The sequence below is a fragment of the Desmodus rotundus genome, chromosome 3 (assembly GCF_022682495.2).
Source record: "Desmodus rotundus isolate HL8 chromosome 3, HLdesRot8A.1, whole genome shotgun sequence".
NCBI lineage: Eukaryota > Metazoa > Chordata > Mammalia > Chiroptera > Phyllostomidae > Desmodus > Desmodus rotundus.
Window position 1 is genome coordinate 23071655 of NC_071389.1, and position 24061 is coordinate 23095715.

The 24061-nt window shown below is 50.1% G+C and overlaps 3 protein-coding genes across 8 annotated transcripts in view; 2 read left to right on the plus strand and 1 right to left on the minus strand.

The window, feature by feature from the left end:
• Nucleotides 1-8834, plus strand: part of THRAP3 (thyroid hormone receptor associated protein 3) — a 57487-nt gene extending 48653 nt beyond the window's left edge. For 3 of the 4 annotated variants that reach the window (XM_024554576.3, XM_024554577.4, XM_053919988.2), the window contains 5 exons: nt 204-288; nt 2136-2323; nt 4689-4884; nt 5341-5484; nt 7283-8834. In XM_024554576.3, the coding sequence (XP_024410344.1) occupies nt 204-288; nt 2136-2323; nt 4689-4884; nt 5341-5484; nt 7283-7504 (835 nt within the window). In that variant the 3' untranslated portion in view covers nt 7505-8834. The remainder of the gene's footprint in view (nt 1-203; nt 289-2135; nt 2324-4688; nt 4885-5340; nt 5485-7282) is intronic. The other variant, XM_024554578.3, reaches the window with a different exon arrangement.
• Nucleotides 8835-9497: 663 nt separating this feature from the next.
• On the plus strand, nt 9498-21693 carry SH3D21 (SH3 domain containing 21). 2 transcript variants are annotated; one of them, XM_053920614.1, is made up of 17 exons: nt 9498-9592; nt 9926-10018; nt 10186-10343; nt 10439-10502; nt 10745-10863; nt 11089-11179; nt 11360-11415; nt 11529-11574; nt 11724-11824; nt 11943-12029; nt 12197-12239; nt 19924-20017; nt 20114-20166; nt 20272-20366; nt 20499-21286; nt 21387-21450; nt 21523-21693. In XM_053920614.1, exons 2-17 carry the CDS (start codon nt 10015-10017, stop codon nt 21586-21588), a joined length of 1929 nt encoding a protein of 642 aa, XP_053776589.1. In that variant the 5' UTR covers nt 9498-9592; nt 9926-10014; the 3' UTR covers nt 21589-21693. The 2 variants fall into 2 exon arrangements, with proteins under 2 accessions (XP_053776589.1, XP_045046327.2); XM_045190392.2 differs by lacking the exon at nt 9498-9592 and having other exon boundaries at nt 9686-10018.
• Nucleotides 21694-22432: 739 nt separating this feature from the next.
• Nucleotides 22433-24061, minus strand: EVA1B (eva-1 homolog B). 2 transcript variants are annotated; one of them, XM_053920586.1, is made up of 3 exons: nt 23898-24061; nt 23399-23603; nt 22433-23113 (listed from the first exon to the last, which is right to left on the minus strand). In XM_053920586.1, exons 2-3 carry the CDS (start codon nt 23463-23465, stop codon nt 22686-22688), a joined length of 495 nt encoding a protein of 164 aa, XP_053776561.1. In that variant the 5' UTR covers nt 23466-23603; nt 23898-24061; the 3' UTR covers nt 22433-22685. The 2 variants fall into 2 exon arrangements, with proteins under 2 accessions (XP_053776561.1, XP_053776560.1); XM_053920585.1 differs by having other exon boundaries at nt 23399-23496; nt 23898-24060.

Here is a 24061-nt window from a genome sequence, read left to right on the forward strand (position 1 = left end):
GAGGTGAACTTGAAATCATAAGCTTGACTGTGAGTCCGTCTTCCTGGGTGTAACATTACTGGGATGGAATAAGAAATTTTTCGTTTGAGAAGTTGGAATTTTGTGTGTATTTTTGTGCATGCTTATGGGAGAGTGTTAAGTATGCAAAGAATATAAGTTATTTAACGGTGGAATATTAAAATGTTTTGTGTTTTCAATTTTAGGAGGATAGACATTTCCCCCAGTACATTCAGAAAACATGGTTTGGCTCATGATGAAATGAAAAGTCCCCGGGAACCCGGCTACAAGGTGAACTGTTACTTTGATCAATAGTTCCAACAAAATGAGTGCGTTGGGCATGAACTTGACAGAAATGTGTTTGTTTAAATTACTCTCTACTTAAGTTTGTGTTTTTCTTTTAAGGATGGGCATAATTCTAAAAATGAACTACAAAGGGTTAATTTTTATTAAATGTATCAACAACCTTTGTGAAGTGGTTAGAATATGGTAAATGACCCCAAAGTCTATTGAGGTGAGCTTGAGAAAAAAAAGAGAGGAGTTTTGGAACAAGTGCCCATGATGAGAGAAGAAACTTTTTGTGATATTTTTCTGCTTGTAAGTATTATCAAATCAACTATATACATGCACTATTTCCAACCATGATTTCAAAAAGACATGCATGTCAGAGGGCAGTGAGATATTCGTATCTTAACTGAGTAGACTGTTTGAAACAGCTAGTCCAGCTTTTTCTAACATAGTACCATATCTATCATCTCTTGGTTACTGTTACTTTAAAGCTAAACATTACTTTGATAGCCCAGCTACATTTGCAATGATGTGCACTGTTATTAAGAGGTTAAAGCTTATATGCACTCTCTTTCTGTGAAATACTAGATTTGGGGTTTTTAAGAAATCTCAGTATTTATTGACCTTCATTCACATATACAGCTGAAATTTTAAAATTAGAGGTGGCTCTTCGATGCTCCTGAAACATTTTCTACAAATACTAACCTTTAAGTTTTTGAAACACGTTTGTCTTGTTGGTTGAATGTGATGAGAGGCACTCTTGCACAGCCTCTTCTTTCCCATCCCCTTTTCTTTTTCTCCAAGTATCCACAGATTGACACTCAATGTGAAAGGCAAGGTTTTGAAACATCAGAAGACATCTGTGCCTCACAAAACTAACTCATGAGAGGGGTTGTCTGCACCACCTAAGGGAGCAGCGCCTGCATTTTTCTTGTTTTTCATAAAAGGCTTTGGAGGGTGCAGAGCCCCACTCCATCCCTCTCAAAAACAGTGGTGGCGGTAAACTTACTTACCACTTTTGTTAAAGTTAAACTTTGTTGCAACAAAAAACTGAGTTTGTGTAAGTGGAATGTCAGTACAGAGTAAACCACTCGCTCCTTGCTGTTTTTACGAGAGGTCTTGCTTCCTAGTGTATAATGCCCCTGAACTCACCCGCATCGCTGCTCTCGCTCAGTGTCCCGGGGACCGTCAGCCTTGCCATGCTGATGGTCCTCGCCGCTGCTGGGCTCGCGCTGTGTCTGTAGCTCACGTTCCCTGGTGGTTACGCTTCCTAGAAAGTTAGCCAAAAGATTTTTTCTTTTTCTTTTTTTAAATAAACTTTGATCTGGTATTGCCACTTTATGAATTCTCCACTATGGTGCTCCCTGCATTATTGATACTCCTCTTTAGAGAAATTCTCAATATATCCAACCATTTAGAAAAGCTGCTTAAGTCTGCCATTGTCTGTCATTGGACTCAGTACTCAGAGATGATTCCAAGTAGAGGGTGAGCCTGGGGCGACTGCTGCAGCGTAGATAGGAAAAGGGTAACGTGAGCATCTCCTCTCTCGCTCTTGAGTGAGCCCGAGCCAGGCTAGCCAGATCATTACGGGGCCACGGAGGAAACAAAGCGAGATCAATACACAGCATTTTCAGAAAGCTGTCTTCATTACTCTTTGGAGAACTGGTTTGGGGTCTGTGAGGGATCCTCATGAAATGACTTCTTGGGACATCTGGCCCCTGCAAGCTTGGGTGACACATTCCCAGTGCTTCCTCTGCACCACTCCATTGGAGTAGTGACTGCAGTTTATGGGGTGGTTGAGTTGGCAGCCCTGAATTCCGAAAACCTTCATTCGATTTCTCTTCTGGCAGGCTGAGGGAAAATACAAAGATGATCCTGTTGATCTCCGCCTTGATATTGAACGTCGTAAAAAACATAAGGAGAGAGATCTTAAAAGAGGCAAATCAAGAGAATCAGTGGATTCCCGAGACTCAAGCCACTCAAGGGAAAGATCAGCTGAGAAAACCGAGAAAACCCATAAAGGATCAAAGAAGCAGAAGTACGTGAGCCCCCGCCACCTCATTCAGACTCCTGAGTGGGGGTCCCTTGCCCGCACCCTTCAGGCTAATACACCAGGCCTCCCAAGGCAGACAGCATCGGGGTTAGGAACAGCAGCAGCTTATTAGGCAGTTTCTTCTTTTTTTTTTTTTTTTACCACGTATCTGTTAAGTAAGGCCGCTAGTTTGAAAACAGAACTTTTGCATCAAAATTGGCATGAACCTTGTCCTAAGAAGGCCTCTTGGGAGATGGGCAGTTAATTTGGCTATGAGGGCAGTGCAGAATCATATGGGAATTCGTTTTGTAGTTGTTCTAGACATACTCTTTCCCATCACAAATTTTCATGGGGAGGTTACGTTTTGGAAATGGCTCAGAGTCATTATCAGCTAATAACACTGGTCAAAGAAACAGTGTGGAACTACACAGGACAAAATTGTCGATCCTAAATGCCTTTTAAACTAATTTAGCTGACACTTCCAAGAGGGGTTAGTCCGTAGACAAAGATAGCTTTGTTGAACTTCATAGGGCAGCATTCATGCCAAGGTCCTGGTGTTTCTATTTACATTTTAGAAAGTTCCATGACTTTTCAGTCATGTCTCATTAAATGTAGCGGAGCTGAAGCCCACACCTCCCCTAAGAGGCAGCACTGCTGCTGCCGTTCCGAACTGATCTGGCAAGCATCCATGTGTTCATTCATCACCAGATCCTTGGAGATGAGTTGGATAGTTGGTGTGATACCCGCTTTGCTCATTTGAATGGTAAAGAAGCTAAGCTCAGGACGATTTGTCTTAAGGTCACAGAACGACCAGCTGATATCAAAACTTAGACTTTCTGTTCTACTTTGTCCCTTCTAGTTTGTTACTTACGAATTAGGAGCCCCAGCAGCTTCAGGGCTCCCCACAGGTAAAGGACCTGATAGTTGTCAGCCAGAAGTGGAAGTGGAGGTGCAGTCTACCTCAGTGTGCCGCACCGGTGGGGAGGGAGCAGAGCCCCTCAGGCTTTCTGGGTTGGGTTTAGATTGCTGATCTGATGCCTTTCCCTGGAACACAAGAAGCAGCAAATCTGCAGCCTTTAGGAAACCTCTTGAAATAGCTCTGATTTCTAGGAGTTAGAGCTGTGTGTCTGAGTTATAGGAATCCCATGACAATAACTTGTATTTCTATTATTAAGAGTAAATGCTAGCCCTGACTGCTGTAGTTCAATTGGTTGGGCATTGTCCCACAAAGTGAAAGGTTACCTGTTTTATTCCCAATCAGGTCACATGCCTGGGTTGCAGCTTCAGTTCCCGCTTGGAGTACATGCGAGAGGCAACCAATGTTTCTCAAATCGCTGATTCTCTTTTTCACCCCCTCCCCCTCTCTCTGAAAATGAGTAAAGTCTTTTCTTAAGTTCTTGAGCATCTCAGTGTGGGAGTGGATGGAAAGTGGGGGAGGGGCAAGGTGCTTTTCATAATGGAGGATAAGGGAAGGGAGGACAGTGATAGGTCCCTGACACTTGGCTGGCTTCTCCCTGTAAGTCCCTTTATACCCCTGGGAGCCTGGCCTTTCTTCCACCTTAGAGGCAGCCAGTAGCAACCTCCCTAGAGGCAGGGCTGGCACCCACCACTAGGGCATGGGCCGTGGCTCATCCTAGTAGTCTAATTTGCTGTAGTCTGTAATTCCCCCAGATGAAGGGAAGGCAGGGAAATAACTCTGGGAAGAGTTTCACCAGGTCCTGTGGTTAATAACAACCTGTTTGGGCTAAGTGGGAGGTGGTGTGTGGAGTGGTGGTATAATTAGAGCTAGGTTTGCATCCAGGCTCTGCTCAGCTGTCACCTGAATCATTTACTTGCAAAATGGGGGAATAATACTGAATAATCAGAATTGCCATTTACGGTGTGCCTGCTATATCAGTGTAAAGTGTTGAAGCAAATTGTTTTTTTAAATCTTTAGAGCAACCGCAAGAGACAGGGTTGGTCATCCTACGAGAGATAAGGTGCTATAACAGCACAAACACGATAATATATAAAGTATCTGTCCCAGTACCATATACATGGGACTCTCACTACAGAGCTAGTTCTTTCTGCCTTTCCAGTTCACGCGTATGTTACATTTAGCGACCAGAGCCTGTGGACTGTGTTTTGTTCCTCTTTACATGTTTGTCCCATGTTCATCACAGTCTCAGGCATAAACATGTCACTGAACATGACTGACAGAATTGGGACCACCGCAGGTGCCTGGCTAGAAGTTGGGTTGATTTGGCATTTTTTAAGTTACTAAATTTCAATGTCCACATCACGGATGTGTTCCTGATTGCCCTGTGCTTCTTATCCAGGAGGCCCTGGCCAAGGAGTTTATTGATTTTTCCTGGCTTTTCTGTTTCCGAAGGAAGCATCGTAGAGCACGAGACCGGTCCAGGTCATCATCCTCTTCCTCCCATTCATCCCACTCCTACAAAGCAGAGGAGTACACTGAAGAGACGGAGGAAAGAGAGGAAAGCACCACTGGCTTTGACAAATCAAGACTGGGGACCAAAGACTTCGTAGGTCCAAGTGAAAGAGGAGGCAGAGCTCGAGGGACCTTTGTAAGACCCTGCCCCTACCCCTTTCCTCTAAGCCCCTGCCCCCACCAATTCTGATTATTTGTTTATCGGTATACCAGTTTGGTTGCTCTTGATACAAGTAATCCAGTCTGTAGACCTCAAAATCTGGTTCCTGTTGCCCAGGCTTCCCACTCGTCGTTTTACTGATCAGAATCACTGAGCTACAAAGCCTCTTAGGGTTTCTGGTCTCAGAACTTCCCAATGTATCTTGGCTCTTGCTGTGTGTAGCGAGGCCACTGGGCCGTGCTGTCCTCTGTCTAGGCTGCAGGTCTGAGATGAGCAGAAATGGAGTCGCTAGAACCAGTTGACCAGCACATTGACTGGAGGACAGCTGTCTGTTCTGTGCCAGAAAAGCGTTTGAACAGAACATAGGGAGTTAACAGTTTTCTTCTGTTCCTGACCTGATCCTTTGTTCCTTTTACGTGTTTATTGCCACAGCAGTTTCGAGCCAGAGGGAGAGGCTGGGGCAGAGGCAGCTACTCTGGTAACAACAACAACAACAGCAACAATGATTTTCAAAAGAGAAGCCGGGAGGAGGAGTGGGACCCTGAGTACACGCCCAAAAGCAAGAAGTACTACCTGGTACGTGTCTGGGGATAACCAGGGAGGGCCAGGGGGCCTTGGGCATGCGTAGTAGCTGATACCAAGGCTTTAGTTGGTCTGTTCAAAACTGATGAAATGTGTCTGCACGCACCTTGCACTTGGGGGGATGTGTACCTGTGGGACAGTATAGTGCTAGCAAGAGGAGTATTCAGAGAGGTGGCCCTGGCCTTGGAAGGGTTTATCATCTGAGACATTTATGGATTCTAGGATAAACAAGGAGGGTTGCTCTTCCCTTTTTAGTTTGTGAACTTGTTTACAGTAAGCTCACTCATGCCCAGCCTCAGCTTCCAGCCTCTGCCCAGGGAAACTCTCCCCTTAAGCCCCAGTTCCACTCTGTCACTCACCAGTGTGAGGTTGGCAGGGAAGACAACTCAGGATCTCTCTGTCTCCGAGACTAAATGCAACTGGGGTTTCTCTCATTTCAGCTGTTGGGTCATTCCCAGGTGTGCCTTCTGGGCCTCTCTTCCTCTCTCAGGTTGGGGCTCTTCTAGGCTGAATTACCTGGCTAGTGAGTGAAGTCTCAGCTCTGCTGTGTAAATAGTGGGCTTAGATAGCATCTGTGACTCCGTGTATTGTGACCAAGGCCAACTTGGGGCTGAGTCTCCATCACCTACAAGAAAGGCTGGCATGGGTCTGAGTTGTTCACACAACTAGGAAACAGGCTGTTGTGTAGAGGACTCTGCAAAGCTACCTTTGCTTTTCTAGGGCTGCTGGGAGGTACTTTGAGACTTCCTCGAGGACCCTTGAGTCTGCATTTAGGGAAATGTTGGCTGGCCCCAAGCACAGGTGCTGGAGTGGGACTGCTAGAGAGGAGAGAATTAAAGGGCACACACAGCCCTTTTCCTGCCCTTATTGGCCACCTGAAGAGCATCATTGACCTGATGCATTTAGCTGGCCCTGGCCCTTTCACCCCAGCAGCCTAGTCCTACTTGTGTGGGTGGGTGGTTTGGACACTATGAAGCCATGGGGCTGGTGAGGTAGAAGTGACTTCTAGATTTCGAAGTTCTTTCTCATTCATTCTTTCATTAAATTTCTCCTCCTCTCTCATGAGACCATCAGAGCAGGCAGGGATTGTTTGAGATGTAGGTTGTGTTTCCTTCCACTCTGGCACACTGCCTCCTTGCATAAAACCGAAGATGGGAGGTACAAGACAGGAGGCTGGGTTCTGGTCCTGCCTCTGACACTAACTGGTCTGAAACCATAAGCAAGTCATTTACTCTTGGTCTTGCCGTCTGTTCTTTTCCTGGCTGGGGGTGGGGTGGGAAGAGCTGGAGCGGTGGCTATGTATTCTGAGTGTTGCTGCTTCTTTTAGCTGCCTGATAACGCAGATCAGACACAGTTTCATATTTTGGTGTGATGGGCTTTCTCAAACCCATCTTTTGAGGGATGGTGTGCTAAATAATATGGAGTTAAAGTTCCTAAGCTTGTTTCCTCATTTGCGTGGTGGAGGGTGATAATGATAGGGTAGGTGGGAGGATTGAATGAGATAATGCATGTATAGGTCTTTTAGTGCTCAGTGAAGATTTTATCATCATCATCATCATCATTATAATGTCCAAGCTACAGCCTTAGCGTTCCTAAGGCGCCTGACCGAGTATTCTCTTGGATATGAATCAGTAGTATCTTTGGAGAGGGGAACAGGGAGGAAGACAGAAAAGGAGCAAAAGGTGGGTGGGGACATAGAGTTGTTTGAAAAAGTCACCTTTGCGTAAATCCAGAGAAGAGGGTTCTGGCTACCCATTCACTCTGGCCCTGATGCAGCTTTCTTTCCTTTCAGCACGACGACCGTGAAGGTGAAGGCAGTGAGAAGTGGGTGAGCCGGGGCCGGGGCCGAGGAGCCTTTCCCCGGGGTCGGGGCAGGTTCATGTTCCGGAAGTCCAGCACCAGCCCCAAGTGGGCCCACGACAAGTTCAGTGGGGAAGAAGGAGAGATAGAAGACGACGAAAGTGGAACAGAGAACCGAGAAGAGAAGGACAATTTACAGCCCACCACTGAGTAGGGGCCACTCTGATTGGAGCCCCCTGCCCAGGGGAAAGAGGCACTGGGAAGATGGCTGGTGAAGAGCTAAACAGAGGAGCCCCGAAAAGATTCTGAAAATCCCACCCCACCCCCCACCAGCCATGCAGAATCCTACTATAGCCGAAAGCATTCCTGGTGCAGTGTCCCACTGGACAGAGGCGGCCGACCCGGAACCCGGGGTCCGGCCCAGCTCTTGAACAGAACACAACACGTTGGGCTTTAGCTGTGTCTCATTTGTTGTTGGTGTATGGGGTGGGGGCTGGGCTAGGGAGGGGAGAACGATACTTGGATTTTGGTTTGTTCCCTATTAGAAACCAGTTTTGTTCTTAATTTCATTTCATTTGGAGCTAAGAGGACTAAAGATTTGATGATTTTCAATCTTTTCTCCCTTTCCCTGGTTTTTAAAGCCCTTCTTTTTTTTAGGTATATGTAGTAATATTAGCAGAAAGATTTAATTTGGGCAATTTTGATTCTTAAAAGAGGAGACAAAGCATGTGAATAAACATTGAAATGTTCACCTCAGTTTGGGACCAAACTGCTTGGATCTTTGTAAAAACCGGTTTTGTATGTCGAGGAGGAGTTCAAGGCCTTTCTGACCACCTTGTGTCCCCTTTTCTGCACAGCCATGTGTCACATGGTATTGCTCCTAATCACACCCCACGTGCCCTCCCCCAATGTTTTCTGATTTCTTCTGGGCTGAGCTTCCCATTCTCTACCAGCAGCACCAGTATCCCGACTTTCTAGTCCTGCTGGTCTCTCAGCAGCAGCGGTGGGAACTGGGTTGGCGGTTTCTGGTCTGTTTTCTAAGAAACTTATGGATTCTATTATCTTTACAAATATAAGATGAGAAAATAATTTTTTCAATATTTTTTATTAATCTTTTTATAAAATGAAAAGAAACTCCTATGATTGGTTAAGGAAGGTGGTTATGCCTGAGTGGTTTGTGGGGTTTTCTTTGTTTTTTTTCTTTTCATTCTTTTTAACCTTAAGCTTTAAGTTGAAACATTCTCAGATGTTTGGGGGGAAAACATCCTCTTAAAATGGGTCCTTGTGCTTGCCTTCTGGGGAGGCGGTCCTGAGCAGGTGAATCATAGGCACTTATGCATATGGTATATGCGGACTGCACCCACCTCTTCCCCCCCACCTTTGCCTCCTGGGTTGTGCTTTTTCCTTACTTTGCTACATTTCTATAGTTAAGTTGGTTTTACTTGAATGACTCATGTTGAGGGGAAAAAAATGAAAATACCCTTAAAGATTTGTTTCAACTCCTCCTGCAAATAAAAATAAATAAATGAAGTGGCAGATGTAAATGGACTCTGGTCATTGTCACCCTGAGTATGTGGGGTGGGGGAGGGATATCTCCTGTAGCAGCTTCAGGGGACCTGGAAGATAAAATGTCCCTGGGGGCTGGACCCAGACTTTTGCCCAGCTGCATCCTCACCAGCCCCACGCTCGCTCATTCTGGGAGGAGCCTCAGCTGTCCCTCTGGTGGTTTAGGACTCTGCATTCCCATCCCGATGGTTTGACTTTCTCTGGTACCTTGGACACGCGAGAACCACATGCCCATGGTTTGACTTTCTCCCGTACCTTGGAAACGCGAGAACCAGATTTTTTCACCATGGTGTGTCATGAACAAGGACTTTGGCTTCCGACGTGGTGGCGCAGGGGCCAAGGGGTGTGGTAACAGGCTCAGCCTTCTGTTTCCCACAGAGCAGGAAGATTACCTGAAAGTTAGACTAGTCCACGGTGGGATTGGCAGCAGGTGGGCCCTAACCTTCAGCCCTTTTCTAACTTTGGGCTGGCTGTAGCCAGGAGCATCAGAAACCAAAGTTCCTTTCTTCCTGCCTACCCACCCCCCACCCCCGGGAGAATCTGGTGGTGGTTTCTGAAACACCTGGAAGCTTCTGGGCTCTTACTCCTCGTCCATAAACGGGTGCCAGGAAGGGTTGTATGCCTCCCAGGGGAAGTAGAGTACACCAGAAGTAGATTTGTGCGCACTGGAGCAAACACCCCATTCCACCAGCTCCCGACTTGGACTGGTTCCTGCCTGCAGGGGGGCCCCACCCTGGTATGTGCCTCTTCCCACCTCTTCCCTGCAGCTAAAGCTTACCAGCAGGAAGAGGATAGGCTGGGGAAGCTCTGCGGAAGGTGGGTGGGAGCCTGAGGGCTAAGATTGGGAGGAGAGGTGTCAGCTAGACTGGAAATTTAGGTGACTAGGCCAGCAAGAGCAGGTGGGGGAGCTGTGACCTCAGCACTGTGCCGAGACCCTGGAGTTCTCTCCCCTAGGTTGGGGGCCGAACCTGCTGAGCCGGGCCGCCCCCTCTCCCACACCCACTCAACACCTGGTGCGAGACCTATACTATCTGCTCGTGTCTCCGCCTCCTTTGCTTCAATCTCTCAGCTAGTCCCAGCCTACCCAGGCCCAGTACTCGGCTGCCCGCGGAATCGCACTCTCCTCCCTGCCCGGCTCTGGAGGGCGTCCTGGAAGCTATGGGTATGTGCAGAGGGTTTAGGGTGGCTCCTCTACGCACCATGTGGAAATGGCAATCGAACCCTACACTAGCACCCTGCTCTCCCGCTGTCCTCTACACGGAGCTCGGGACTCGCGCCACGGCCTGGCGGCCCTGGCTGGGCCCTTCTGAGCCACGCTTCCGCCCGCAGAGGTGCTGGTCCTGGCAGGATACCGCGCACAGAAGGAGGGCGAACTGAGTTTGGCACTGGGGGATGTGGTCCGACAGGTGTGCAAGGGGCCCGCAAGGGGCTGGCTGCGCGGAGAGCTGGGGGGCCACTGTGGCCTCTTCCCCGAGCGCCTGGTGCAGGTGAGGCCGTCCGGGTGTTGACTTGGAGGCGCGGGCAGGTCTCAGCCCGCACCGTGGAGACCTGAGAGCCCCTTTCCCCTGGCCCTCATTTCCAGGAGATCCCGGAGACATTGCGCGGCACGGGAGAGGCGCTGCGACCACGCTGTCCGCGCACCCACGGTGAGAGGCCGGAGGGTGGGTAGGAGTTCGGAGCCAGCTAGGTCCTGCCACCCCTCTCTCGCTGGGACTGGCGCCTCTGTGGGCGGAGCCGCTCAGCCGCTCTGCGGTCTGGGTCTGTTTCGAGCACAGTTCTCTGCCTGGGCGGAGCCTCGAGATATTGAGCCAGGCACTCGCGGCCCACACCTCCCCAGCTCAGCGGACTGGTGTCCGGCTTAAGTGGCCTCGTTCACGTCCCATTCCAGGTCACCCTGCCAAATCTTGGGGCCCCCAGAGATGGTGCAAAGTGAACTTCAACTACAGCCCGGAGCAGGCAGATGAGCTGAAGCTGCAAGCTGGGGAGATAGTGGAAGTGATAAAGGAGGTAGGGGATAAGTGATGAGAGGATTTGGGGGAGATGATGGAGCGCGTCTCCGGGAGAGAGGAGGTGGCAGAAGTGAGGGGGTGGGTGAGGGACGCAGACATGGGAAACCGAGGCAGCAAGAATGGAGGTGGTCATCAGCCAGAATTGGGGCAGAACCAAGAGTACGATTTCTAGAGAGACCTTTGGGGCAGAACGAGATGCTCCTGCGTCCAACCCCCTCCGCAGATTGAGGACGGCTGGTGGCTGGGAAAGAAGAACGGGCAGCTGGGAGCCTTCCCATCCAACTTTGTGGAGTTGCTGGACAGTGGGCCCCCAAGTGAGACCTGGACCCCGTGACCCCGTGAGACCCTGTGACCAGACTCTGCAATCTCCAATGACCCTCCCTCCCAGTGGCATGAGCCTGTGATCCACACATCCTGACCCTTTGTCCCCTTTGACCTCTTCTATGATCTAAGCTGTGAATTAGCAACCCCCCAACCTGCCTTTCCCTCACCAGGCTTGGATAACCCAGACATGCCTTCACTCAGTCCTGACCCCCAGCGGCCTCCCAAGGTAAACTGGGTGGAGTGGGCACAGAGGTGGGGCGTTCCTCATGGGGCTTGAGGTGGGGGATGTGGGAAGGTGTGGAGGCGCAGCTTGTTCCTCCCTCTCCTTGTCCTCGTTAGCTGAGCAGCCTGACCTATGACAGCCCTCCAGACTACCTGCGGACAGGTGAGCACCCAGCCAAAAGATCCCTTGGATATCCCTTCCCAAAGCCATGTTGACTTCAGGGAGTGGGGACCAAGCTAGGCTGATGGAGGAGGGAGCTGCAGACTGATTTGGGGAGGGGAGTTGGCTCCAGAGGACTGACCTCCCCTCAGTCTCCCACCCTGAGACCTACAGAGTCCTGTTTGACTACCAGCCAGAGGCCCCAGATGAGTTAGCACTGCGGAGGGGCGAAGAGGTGAAAGTTCTGAGGAAGGTACGTGAGGCACAGGCAGGAGAAGGTGCAGGGAAGGGCATGTTGAGAAGGGGTGGCGCCTGGGGAGGAAGGAGCTTGGGGACTTGGCTTACCTCCCCACAACATCTTTCTCTCTCAGACCACAGAGGATAAGGGCTGGTGGGAAGGAGAGTCCCGAGGCAGAAGAGGAGTTTTCCCAGACAACTTTGTGCTCCCACCACCCCCAGTGAGTACGGAGCCACACACTCAGGTGGGGCAGGGGGACAGGCTACTCTGGACAGAGTTGGGGGTCATAGTGCTCACTGGACACAGCTGAAAGGCCATCCTTAAATGAGGGTGGACCTAGAAATGTGGGGGCTTCTGTTCAGATTCTGATACTTCTTGTTTGCACAGACCAGGAAGCTGACCCCACGAAAAGTGGCATCACGAGAATCAGGTGGGTGCCCAGGAAGCCCAGGATGGGGGTGAGGGGTTGTCGGGGAGGCCCATCAGTTGCTTGTAAACACCTACAGCTCCCCAGTGGTCCTGTACACCCGCCGAGGAGCTATGTCCTGGCGGGGTAAGGGTCTGGTAGGAATGTGTGCGGGTCAGTATTTGTGTGTCGACATGTGTTTGTGTTTCTCTGTGTGTCTTGAGAATGCAGCTGTCAGCATGTTTGTATTTGTTTCACCTTTTCTAAAAGAATGTATGGACTGATGTGTTTTCGTCTGTGAGACTGTGGAAGTTCACCTGTCTTTTAAGTGTGTATATGAATAGCTCTGTATATGTGTCTGTGTGGGGGGAGTATATTTTAATTTACCTTTTCTTTAAAAAGATTTTGTTTATTTATTTTTAGAGAGAGGGGAAGGAGAGAGAAAGAGAGGGAGAGAAACATCAATGTGTGGTTGCCTCTCATGTGCCCCCTACTGGGGACCTGGCCCACAACCCAGGCACGTGCCCTGACTGGGAATTGAACCCCTGACCCTTTAGTTCACAGGCCGGTGCTCAAGCCACTGAACCACAGCAGAGGGCTGAATATCAATCCTTTATGGGTTATACATGTTGAAGTGTTGCGTTCTATTTTTAAGTGCTTTTATCTATGTAGCATTGATTTTAAAGGGTGATCCGATTGTGCCTTTTCCCACGTGGACAGTCATTTGCACCAGCATCATTTATTGTTTTCTGCATGTGGGTTTCACACAACTTTTTTATAAGATTTATTCCTAGATACCTCAGAGTTTTTATTGTCTCTTAAAAAATTAGATATCCTTCTGTTTATTATAGGCATATAGAAGTGAATTGATTTTTGCATATTGACCTTTTGTATATTGTGGTAACTGTTTATTTTATCTATAGATTTTGTATCCTCCCCTGAGGACATGCTTATTAATTTTAGAGGGGAAGGGAGGGATAGAGAGAGGGAGAGAAACATCTGTGTGAGAGAGAAATATCAATCAGTTGCCTCTCGACTGAACCCGCAACCCACGCATGTGCCCTGAGTGGGAATTGAACCAGCCACCTTTTGATTCACAGACCACCACTCAATCCACTGAGCCACACCAGCCAGGGCTAAATTCTTAATAAGCTTTCTATGAAGATAGTCATGTCATCTGTGAGTAATGATAATTTTGCTCTACCTTTTCTGTCCCTTATGCCTTTTTCCTTTTCTTTCTTTTTACTGTAGGGGTTAGGATCTCAGTATAATATTGAATAGAAGTGGCAGTGCTGAACATCATTACCATGTTTCTGATTTTAAATGAAATGCTTCTATCGAAATATTTTTCTAGTTTTTCTTAATGATTTTGCATTTATTTTTCCACTGGCCCCATGAATGAGTTAAGGAGTGTGGGCTTTGTTTCTTAAATATCTGGTAGATGTTATATAAGATGGAAATCATCTTTCCTGGAAAGATGGTAAAACTTGCTTGTTTTCTTCTTTTCCATCATGGGAAAAATATATTTAAATTTCTTTTAATAGTTATAAACAAGTCTAGTTAAAATTCTGTCCCTTTCTTTTTCTTAAAACAACAGAAATGTAATCTCTCACATTTTTGGAGGCTAGAAGTTTGAAATCAAGATGTTGGGTTGGCCACGTTTTCTGTGCAGGCTCTAGGGAAGAGTCGTTTCGGTGTCTCTGCTGAGCTTCTGGTACCTGGGGCTAGCAACCTGGGCTTGTAGAGGCATCACTCCATCCTCTGTCTTTACATGGTCTTCTGCCCTGCGTGTGTGTCCACATTTCTCTCTTCTAATGACACCAGTCATTGGGTTAGGGCCCACCCTCCTCCACTGTGACCTCATCTTCATTTGATTACATCTGCAAAGACCCCTTTGCAACTGCTCCTCAAATGGCTTCACCACGGAATTCAGAGGGGAAGAAGTCCGGCGCTTAAGACACTTGCACGGACCACATTCTTTCTCCTGGCCCCTAGTGAAAAATGGCTGGCCAAAAATCTGGTTACAGTTTTTTTTTAAAAAACAATATTTATTTAATTTTAGAGAGAGGGGAAGGAAGGGAGAGAGGGAGGGAGAGAAACATCATTATGTTGTTGCCACTCGTGTGCCCTGTACTGAGGACCTGGCCTGCAACCCAGGCATGTGCCTTGGCTGGGAATGGAACCGGCGACCCTTTGGTTCCCAGGCTAGCACTCAATCCACTGAGCAACACCAGCCAGGGCTAAACATATTTTTAAAAGATTTTATTTATTTATTTTTAAAGAGATGGGAAGGGAGGGAGAATGAGAGAGAGAGAAACATTGATTGGTTGCCTCTTGTACGGCATACAACCCAGGCCTATGCCTTGACCAGAAACTAAACTGGAGACCTCGTGGCTCGCAGGCTAGCACTCAGTATACTGAGCCATGCTAACCGGGGCCTTAATCATTTTTAAGTGTAAAGCTGTGTTAACTATATGCACATCACTGTTCAACAAACATCTCTAGAAAGTACCCTTATTCTTTTTACTTTAGTCTGCTACTATTTTCTTTAGTGATAAATTGGTGAGTTTAGACTACATTAATCATAGTTACATTTAACTCGACAATCTAAATTTGAGGTCTTGAACTTCCTTCTGAATAAAATCTCCCAAATACTATTGTTGAATTGTTTACTTCTCCTTTCAGTTCTATCAGTGTTTGCTTCATGTACTTCAAGGCTTTGTTGTCAGATGCATATACATAATCATTTGCAATTGTTATCTCTACCTAGTTACCATTATGACCTCTTCCTCTTCGTCTCTAGTAATTTTTCTTAAAGTTTTTTTTTCTGATAATAATATATGATGGCTATTCTGCTTACTATTTGTGTGGTATCTTTGTCCAACTTTTTTTTTTTAGATTTATTTATTTATTTATAGAGAGAGAGGAGAAGGGAGGGAGAAAGGGGGAGAAACATTGATGCGAGAGAGAGGAACATCAATTGATCTGTTGCCTCTTGTACTTACCCAACTGGCGACCGAATTTGAAACCCCGGTATGTGCCCTGACCGGAAGTCAAACCAGCGACCTTTCAGTCCGCGGACTCTGCCCAGGCAGCTGAGCCCCACCAGTCAGGGCTCTTTTCCCAACTTTCCGCGGCCAATCTGTTCGTGTTTTTGAATCTCCTGTACAGAGAATGGAGTTGGACCTTGCTTTTTTTAGTCAGTCTGACCATTTCTGCCTTTTCATTGGGGTGTTTAGACTAGGAATTAGCAAATTGTGGTTTGTGGGCCAAATCTGCCCTGCTATCCTTTCTGTTACAAACAAACAAACAAACAAACCAGCTTTGTTGAGTTAAAATTCACAAACGACACAATCCACTCACTTAAAATATACAGCTGACAGGCAGTTAGTGTGTTTACGAAGCTGCCCAACCACCACAATTTTAGAACATTTTGACCATTCCTGAAAGAAACCCCGCACTCCGTAGCATTACCCCACCAGTCTCCTCCCTCTGACCACCAATCTACTTTGTTTTGCATGTAACATCCTTGATATCGCACAGTGTAGCTTTGCCTCTGCCTGCCTTTTTACATGGGTTTCTTTCACTTCACATAGTATTTTTAAAGTTCATTAATTTTGTCTATGTGTTATATTTTATTCCTTTTTAAAACAATTTTTATTGTTATTCAATTACAGTTGCATGTATTTTATTCCTTTTAATTGCCCGGTGATATCCCTTTGTGTAAATGAGTGCATCATATTTCATCCATTCACGAGCTGACGGACAGTTGAGTTTTTTTCTACTTTTGGCTCTGAGCTTGCGCATGCAAATTTTGATATGGATGTTTCCATTTCTCTCGGGTATATACCTAGGGAAAGGAATTGATGGGTGATAGGATAACTTTCTGTTTACCTTTGGGAAGAACTGCCAGGCTGTTTTCCAAAGTGGTTGTGCCGCGCTGTATTTCCACTAGCAGTGAATGAGGGTTCCAGTTTCTCCACATTTACACCAGCACTTGTTATTCTTTCTTTTCTATTACAATTGTCCTAGTGGCCATGAAGTGGTATCTCACTGTGATTTTGCTTTGCATTTTTCTGATGGCTAATGGTGTTCGGCATTTTTTATATGTTTACTAGCTATTTTTATATCCCTTGGAGATTTATCCATTTGGGGCCTTTGCCCATTTTTTAATTGGATTATTTGTCTTTTTATTGTTCAGTTGTAGGTGTTCTTTATATATTCTAGATATAAGTCCCTTATCAGATATACGATTTGCAAATAACTCTTTTCCATTCTTTTTTTAATAATTTTTTTTTATTTACTTATTTTTATAGATGGAGGGGAGAAAGGGAGAGAAACATCTATGTGCAAGAGATACATTGATCAGTCACCTCTTGCACACCCCCTACTGGGGACCTGGCCTGTAACCCAGGCACGTGCCCTGACTGGGAATCCAACTGGCAACCTTTCAGTTCTCAGGCTGGCACTCAATCCACTGAGTCACACCAGCCAGGACATTGTTTTTCATTCTTTGTGTTGTCTTTGTACCACTTTTTTAATTAGTTTATTTTGTTCTTGAGATTCCACATACAAATGAAATCATGTTATTTGTCTTTCTGACCGACTCATTTCAATGTTTTACTTTTCTGATGGTGCCCTTTGATGTACAAAAGTTTTGCATTTTGATGAAGTCCCATTCATCTAATTTTTATTTGGTTGCTTGTGCTTTTGGTATCAGACCTATGAAACCAAGGCCAAACCTAAGGTTGCACCCCAAAGTGATTGAGTTCTCTTCAACCATGACCGTGAACCTGCTGATCTTCCACCTGCCCCACGCTCAGAAACTCGGTGGGGGGAGGAGTCAGTGGGAGCGGGCAGGCAAGAACGCCACCAAGCACACATGCTTCGCAGGCGATTTTATGCCTTCAGTCAGTTTCCAGAGCACGGAAACGGTTGCTTTGTCATTTTTGTCCAGCTTTGAAGTTGCCGTGTGGGATGCAAATTTGTCTGCTCCCTCACTCAGCCATGGTCAGAACCCTGCTTCTATTACCCATTCCTTTAAACATTGCTTTCAACTTTTCACGCCATGTTTCACTATACTTTTATTTTATTTTTTAAATATTTTATTTATTTATCTTTGAAGAGAGGGGAGAGGAGGGAGAGAGAGAGGGAGAGAAACATGATGTGTGAGAGAAACAGCAATTGGTTGCCTCTCTCACGCCCCCAGTTGAGGACTTGGACTGTGAACCAGGCATGGGCCCTGGCTGGGAATCAAGCCAACGACCGCTTGGTCCGCAGGCCAGTACTCAGCCACTGAGCCACACCAGCCAGGGCTTCTGTACTTTTAGATTACTAACTCTCTCGCGCGCGCTTTTTGGCTGTGTTCAATCTGCTGTTTAACTTATCGACTGCATTTTATTTCAAGAGCGCTACTTTCATCTCTAGTAGTTTGGCTTTCTTCCTTTTCCTGTTTTTTGCTTCACGTCTGTGTGTTTATTCCCGATGGCCACTGTGTTGCAGGCTCATCCTTTATTTCTTCAAATGGTTTATCCAGTGCTGCGCTGTCTTCTCTGCCTGACAGTTTCAGCGTCTGTGTTGTGTCTGCTCACTCCTGCTCTCAGGAGCCTGTCTCTCACGTGTTTTATGGTCTTTGTGTGTGAGCCTGTGACTTGATCTCAGCCTGTGGGGGTCATGCATGCCTTAGCAGGGCAAGGCTTCTTCCAGAGAGGGCTGACTTCTACTTCTGGCCGCTGGCCCCAGGCTTGGGAGTCCTAGTAGCGCGGCCTTCCCACCGCCATCTGGCCCCAGTTTCTCCCTTTCTATGGCCCTTCACTACCTCTTTTAATTCCAGCAGCCTCCCGGCCTGATCCTAAGCAGGACACAATTGCTGTCCAGTGTGATAGCCCCACCGGTCACCTAATCAGTCATACTACCAGAAGCAGAAGTGAAAGTTAACATTTTAACCGGAGACTTGACTTGGGGTGGTGAAGACATGATACAAAGTACAGATGTTGTGTTACAGAACTGTTCCCCTGAAACCTATATAAGCTTATTCCCCAATGTCACCCGATAAGTTCAACTAAAAAACATTTGAACGAACTTGGACTATATACCAAACGCTCTTTTAAGCCCCTCATGTGGATTAAGGCCCTCGAATGTCACAGCGGCCCTGTAAGATGTGTCCTGTTCTCACCCATGTGTCGTGGGTGAGGACACTGGGCCCCAGAGAGGTTGAGCTACCTACCCGAGTTTTCACACAACTGTTACGTCATTGAGCAAGAATGCAAAGCCTGGTGTCTGTTAGAGGATCCATGTTCTGGGCCACTGCAGCGTGGTGTTGGGGATCTGTGTGCATATCTGTGTGATAATGCACATGTGAGTAAGTTTCAGCATGCGTGCATATGCCAGAGTGGCTGTTCGTGTGTCCACGCATGTGAGTATCACTGTGTGTGACTGCCTTCAGGACTTCACTCTGACGTCATCTCAGTGTGGCCTCTCTCCTAGCCAACCCATTTAAAACTATACGTATTCTGCCCTGGCTGGTGTGGCTCAGTTGGTTGGAGCATTGTCCTGTCCACAGAAAAGTTGCAGGTTCGATGCCAGGTCAGGGCACATGCCTGGGTTGCCGGTTTAGTCCCTGTTTGGGTGTGTACGAGGGGCAATAGATGTTTCTCTCTCACACTGATGTTTCTGTCCCTCACTCTCTCCCTTCCTTCCCCTCTCTCTAAAGTCAGTAAGCATGTCCTCGGGTGAGGGTATAAAAAATTATACTTCATTTTCCCTTAATAATACTTCATAAGTCTCTGATGCACCACATGTTTTACTTCTTTTGCTTATGTCCGCTTTCCCAACAGAACACAAGTTCACTCAGGCTGCTGGGGCGGGGGGACACCCCATAGGCAGGGTGAGTGCAGCCAAAGCACAGGTTGGAGGCTCTTGCGATAGTCCAGGTGAAGACAGTAGTGACATGATCTGGAGTGCACAGTGGTGGAGGTGGTGATGAGCTGGATTGGACAGATTATAAAGACAGAGCAGACAGGGCTCACTGGTGGGTTGCATGTGTGCAGCATGGGGACAGAGAAGAGGCCAAGATCGCGTGAGCAAGTGGGCGAATGCGAGGGATGGGGAGCACTGGGAGAGGGACAGATGCACGGGGCAAGGAGGTTGGGAAGCAAGAGGGACATTTTGGATGTGCTGCGTGTGGGAGGCCAGTTAGCTGTCCAAGTGCAAATAATGAGAGGACAGTCGAATATGAGTCTGGGGTTCAGGGAAGAAGAAGGAGCTTGAAATGGAAGCGTTGGCTTGTGGGTGATGATTGGACCTGTGAGGCTGGGGGCAATGTCTCAGGAAGTGAATGAGATGGAGCGTCAAAGAAGTTTCTGGGAGGGGGAGGGGGAACTGGATGGTGTTGCTGTGGTCCAGGTCAAAGATGACGTCTGAACCAGTCACGGCGCTGAGCAGGGGCAGGTCTCAGAAAAGCGTGGAGGAAAAACCCGGTAGTATTGGCGCCATCCCCCCCACAAAGACTGCCCTGATCACTCTTCGGGGTGCTCCCACAGTTCCCTGTGCCCCTGCGGCCTGAGGGAGGTCAGCTTCCCCAGAGCTCCCAAGACCCAGAGCTAATGTGATTCATCTCCTGTCCCTCATCGCGGTGCACAGCACAGGGCAGGGCCAAGGGCTCTTGGATGGGTGAGAATGAATGCTGCACTCCCCTCTTCCCTCCCAGCTACTGTTAAAGAACCCAGAAAGATGGTGCCGAAAACAGCCCTCCCTACGGTCAAGAAGCTGATGACAGCCCACACTGGGCCCAGCAAAGCCAAGTGAGGAGCAGGGTGGGGTTGGGGGGAGGATGAGGGTACAAAGGAAACGCTGTTTCCTGCCCCGCCCCACCTGGGCCTGATGGGGATATGCCGCAGGCCGTCTTGGACACCTGGCGGAGATGGACAGAAGCGCCCCTCCCGGGACTCCGGTAGGTCTGGCTTGCCTCCCTCAGTGGGGTGAGGGCTGGGGGGCAAAGATGGGGGAAGACTCAGTGTCCTGCTAGGCCTGGGCCCCTGATGGTCTGCTCTCTCAGGCTCCAGTGGCAGCCTCCTCAGTGGGGGTCCGGGCCACCCTGGCAGAAAGCGATTCAGAACGCAGGCTACCCGGCAACAACCTGCAGCCAGTCAGGTGAGAGGCCCAAAATATGGGGGAGTGGGAGACCACCCAGCAGAGTCTACTTCCCAGGGGCATGGGGTGTGAGGGTGAAGGACCCCAGGCCAAGGGGAGCCCTCAGCTGAGACCTTACCCCCACCACCACAGGAGAAAGGACGGAGAAGCCGAGCAAAGGCCCCTCCTGTGAATAAAACCCCTACTCTGGGCAAGACCCCCACCCCACCGAAGACCCTGTCTCTGGAGGAGGCCCCCAACCCAGAGGAAACGCTGACTCCCGATAAGACCCCCATCCCAGAGGAGACCCTGACTCTAGAGGACAAGGCCCCCAGCCCAGATGGGGACTTTTCTGTGGATGAGGCCCCTGCTCTAGGTGTCCTACCTGAAGATGAAGCCTCCGGCCCAAAGATGGTCCCTCCTGGGGGTGAGGCTTCCAGCCTAGAAAAGGCCTTGATGCTCTCTAGAGAGTCCTCCCATGGGGACAACGCTCAGCTCCATCCCTTCCCTCTGGAGTCAGCCCTGCCCAAGAGCCAGTCTCTCTTGCTCAGTGAGGCTGAGTCCCAAGAGGAGGTCCACATGGCAGAGGAGCGCCCCCTGGATACGAGGGACAGCTCTGCACTCCAGTCTGAGGCCGAGCCAGGCTCCCCATCTGCCCTTGAGAAAGCCCACCCCCCAGAAGACGCCACCACCCTCCTGGAGGTACCTGCGAAGGATGAGACTACACCCAAAGAGGAGGCACCCCTTGAAGAGGTAGACCCAGCTCAAAAGAATCCACATCCTGTCAAGACGACTCCAGACCCTCAAGAGACGCTCACCCTCCATTCACTGGGCCCACAAAATCCCCCAAACAGCAAAAGTGACAGAGACGACGTAATAAAGCTACAGGGTGAGGTGGAGTCTTTAAGGAGTGCCCTGGAGCTGATGGGGATGCAGCTGGAGTAAGTGGGGGAGCGCAAGGAGGAGGTTGGAAAGAGAAGGGCGGGGTCGTCTCGAAGCCAGCCCTGCCCACACCCCCCCCCCTCGCTGTCTTGTCCACAGAAGAAAGCTGACCGACATCTGGGAGGAGCTGAAGAGTGAGAGGGAGAAGCGCCGGTTGCTAGAGGTGCGTGTGGTGTGAACCCCTGCCTGGGAGGGGCTGGTGGCTGGCCCTCCCCTGACGCCTTCTTCTCACTAGGTTCAGATGAAGCAGAGGACCCAGGAATCCCAGACCCCAGGCTCCAGTCAAGTGCAGATGCACTGAGGGGGGTCCCAGGGAAGGACGGCAGTGGGGCCTGGAGGGGAGTCTGCTCCTGCCACCCACATCCTCGCGCAGGACTTTGGGAAACCCAAGAAAGTAAACTTTGCTGTCTACGCACACCCTGCCTGCCTGGTCTGTGCGGGGGCGGGGCCTTCGCGGCGGGGGCGGGGCCGGGCTGGCGCTCAGCATTCCCGGAGGTCTCTCCCTGGCACATCTGGCCAACATGTGGCTCTCATTACCGTTCCCAAGGCCTGTGTGCGGCTATTTTTACCCACCGGATGAAGGGGGGTGGTGGGAGGGGGCGTCTCCTTCGGACGCCAGCGGGCAGGAGGGGCCCAGGCTCAGGCTGGGTCAGGCCCTGCCTGCGGCCGGATTCCGGAATCCAGCTGTGCGCCAGAGGACCTGGGGGCCCGGCTCTCCAATCCCCGGGCCCCTCCCTGTTGGCCCCACTGTCCGTCAGCTCAGGACTCACAGAAACGCACCTCCACTCAGGCACACGTGGTTACACTGGGGCTGAGAGCACCTTAGCGTCAAGGTCAGCCTGGCGCGCGCGTGTGTGTGTGTACACACACGAGAGAGAGATTGCAGTGATGCGTGAACCCTGGGCATTTGTAGGGCCGGGTGACATGTGTCTAGGCGCGTGCCGGTAAGGAATGCGTTTGTGAGTAAGGAATTCGAGTGATACTTGTTCTGGGGGAGACTGAAGTGCTGGAGTGTGCTTTCGCGGTCTGTGAAGCGAGCGCAAGCATATGCTGAGGACCGGGTGACGGAGGTGGTTAACCTGGGGCCCTCTGCATAACAGGAGTCTGCGGAATCTTGGAGGCAGGGGTAACAGAGGGAGACTGAGTCACTAAGAATGCAGCTTTCATTGGTCACTTCACCTCTTAACCGTGCCCTGGAGCGGGGATGGGGTCCTTGTGCCTCCCTCCCTTCAGGGCCTTCGGGCAGGACTGGGGAAGGGCGCCCCCCCAGAGTGTGGGGATGCACACCCGGTAGCACCGAGGGAGCTGTGGGGGCGGGGCCCACTTAGCACCGCAGTAGCTACGAGCTCAGGTGCAAGTCCAGTACCTAAAGAGCCTTGCAATGGGAATGAGGCCCAGTTAGTAATAGTGCATGCGGCCCAGGGTGCCGGTGGCCGTGGGGCTGGGTCCCAGCGTGCCGGTGCCCAGCAAGTCCGGCTGCCCGGTGCGCCAGATCTCCCGCAAAATCCGTTCCCGTTCCTCCAGACGCTGCGCCCGCTCCAGCTCCTCCGCCGAAGTGAAGACGTTAACGCTCAAGGGCCCATCGGGCTCCGCGGACAGCTCTGGACCAGGAAGCGTGTCGTCTTGGCCCAGTCGCGTCACCGTGTCCTCCTCTTCCTCGTCTTCGTCCTCCGCCTCCAGGGTGCTACGGCGGTCCCGGCGCAGTGCAGGGACCCGGGGCCGCGGGCGGGGCGCGCAGGAGATGCTGATGACTACCAGGCACAGGGTTAGCAGCAGGCCAAAGCAGACACCCAGCACGAAGTAGAGACCAAAGCTCTCGGGGTTAGCTGGAGGTCAGAGGGCAGAAGTCATAGAGGGACCCTGGCTGGTGGGAGACATTTCATCTCGAAAAGACTCCAGGTTTTACGTTTGGGGGACAAGGACAGTACCTCCTATTTGAAGGACATTAGGTAGCCGCCATCAGGCAATGGGGGACAGTGAGGGATGGGGGTAATTAGTTGTAGGTGACTAGCTGTGGGGAGAGAGTAATTATAACAGCAGGGATGAGGAGGGAAGGGGTGTAGTGGGGCCTTAGAGGGGCAGGGAGGGGTACATTCCCCGGCAGCCCTCACCGCGGATGTGTGCGTAGGCCGCCAGGCTGTTGCTGAGCAACTCCATGTCTCTTCTGGGGGCATCCATGCTGCTCTGGGGGGGCAACTCGCCTGTCGGCCTGCGGGGTCGGCTCGATCAGACCCTAATCCCCAGCCTGAAGCTGACCCTGACCCCGCTTCCTCCTGGGGCAGCTCCTCTCCCAGGAAGAGCAGCCGCAGGTCCACCCTGGAAAAAGCGCGTCCCGACTTCGTTGCAGACTTGGGCCCTGTCTGGGGATCCTATCCCTGCGCACCGACGCCCCTCCAACCTGGGGGGTCAGGGAGTGGGCCGCAGGAGGCTCCGCCCCCCCCGTGAGGTCCCCAAAAGAGGTCCAGTTTCGCAGTCCCGGGAGGGAGATGTTGGAGAATCACGGGTGCCTTCCGCTCTCTCTGGGTGAGCTTCGGCAAGGGGAGGCCGCCTCCCTCTCCCATCCCGCCCGCCCCCGGGGACCCACCGGCCCGAAGGCCCCGGCTCACTTACCGTCAGCGCCCCGTTTCTCCAAGGACCAGTCCCAGCGCCTCCGGCGGTCGCACACCCCGGGCCCTGTTGCCCCGCCCGCTCAGCTCGGTTCCCAGGCCGCGGCAGCGCGGGCCGGACACGGGCCGATGGACCAGCCGGCGGAAAGTTTCCTCCGAGGAAAGAGG

Coding starts and splice junctions, on each gene's coding strand:
- SH3D21 (XM_053920614.1), top strand. Junction 10,503..10,744: donor ACGCTGTCCGCGCACCCACG/GTGAGAGGCCGG, acceptor GTCCCATTCCAG/GTCACCCTGCCAAATCTTGG. Junction 20,167..20,271: donor GCGCCCCTCCCGGGACTCCG/GTAGGTCTGGCT, acceptor CTGCTCTCTCAG/GCTCCAGTGGCAGCCTCCTC.
- EVA1B (XM_053920586.1), bottom strand. CDS start 23,465: ATGGATGCCCCCAGAAGAGACATGGAGTTGCTCAGCAACAGCCTGGCG. Junction 23,114..23,398: donor GGCCTACGCACACATCCGCG/GTGAGGGCTGCC, acceptor TCTGACCTCCAG/CTAACCCCGAGAGCTTTGGT.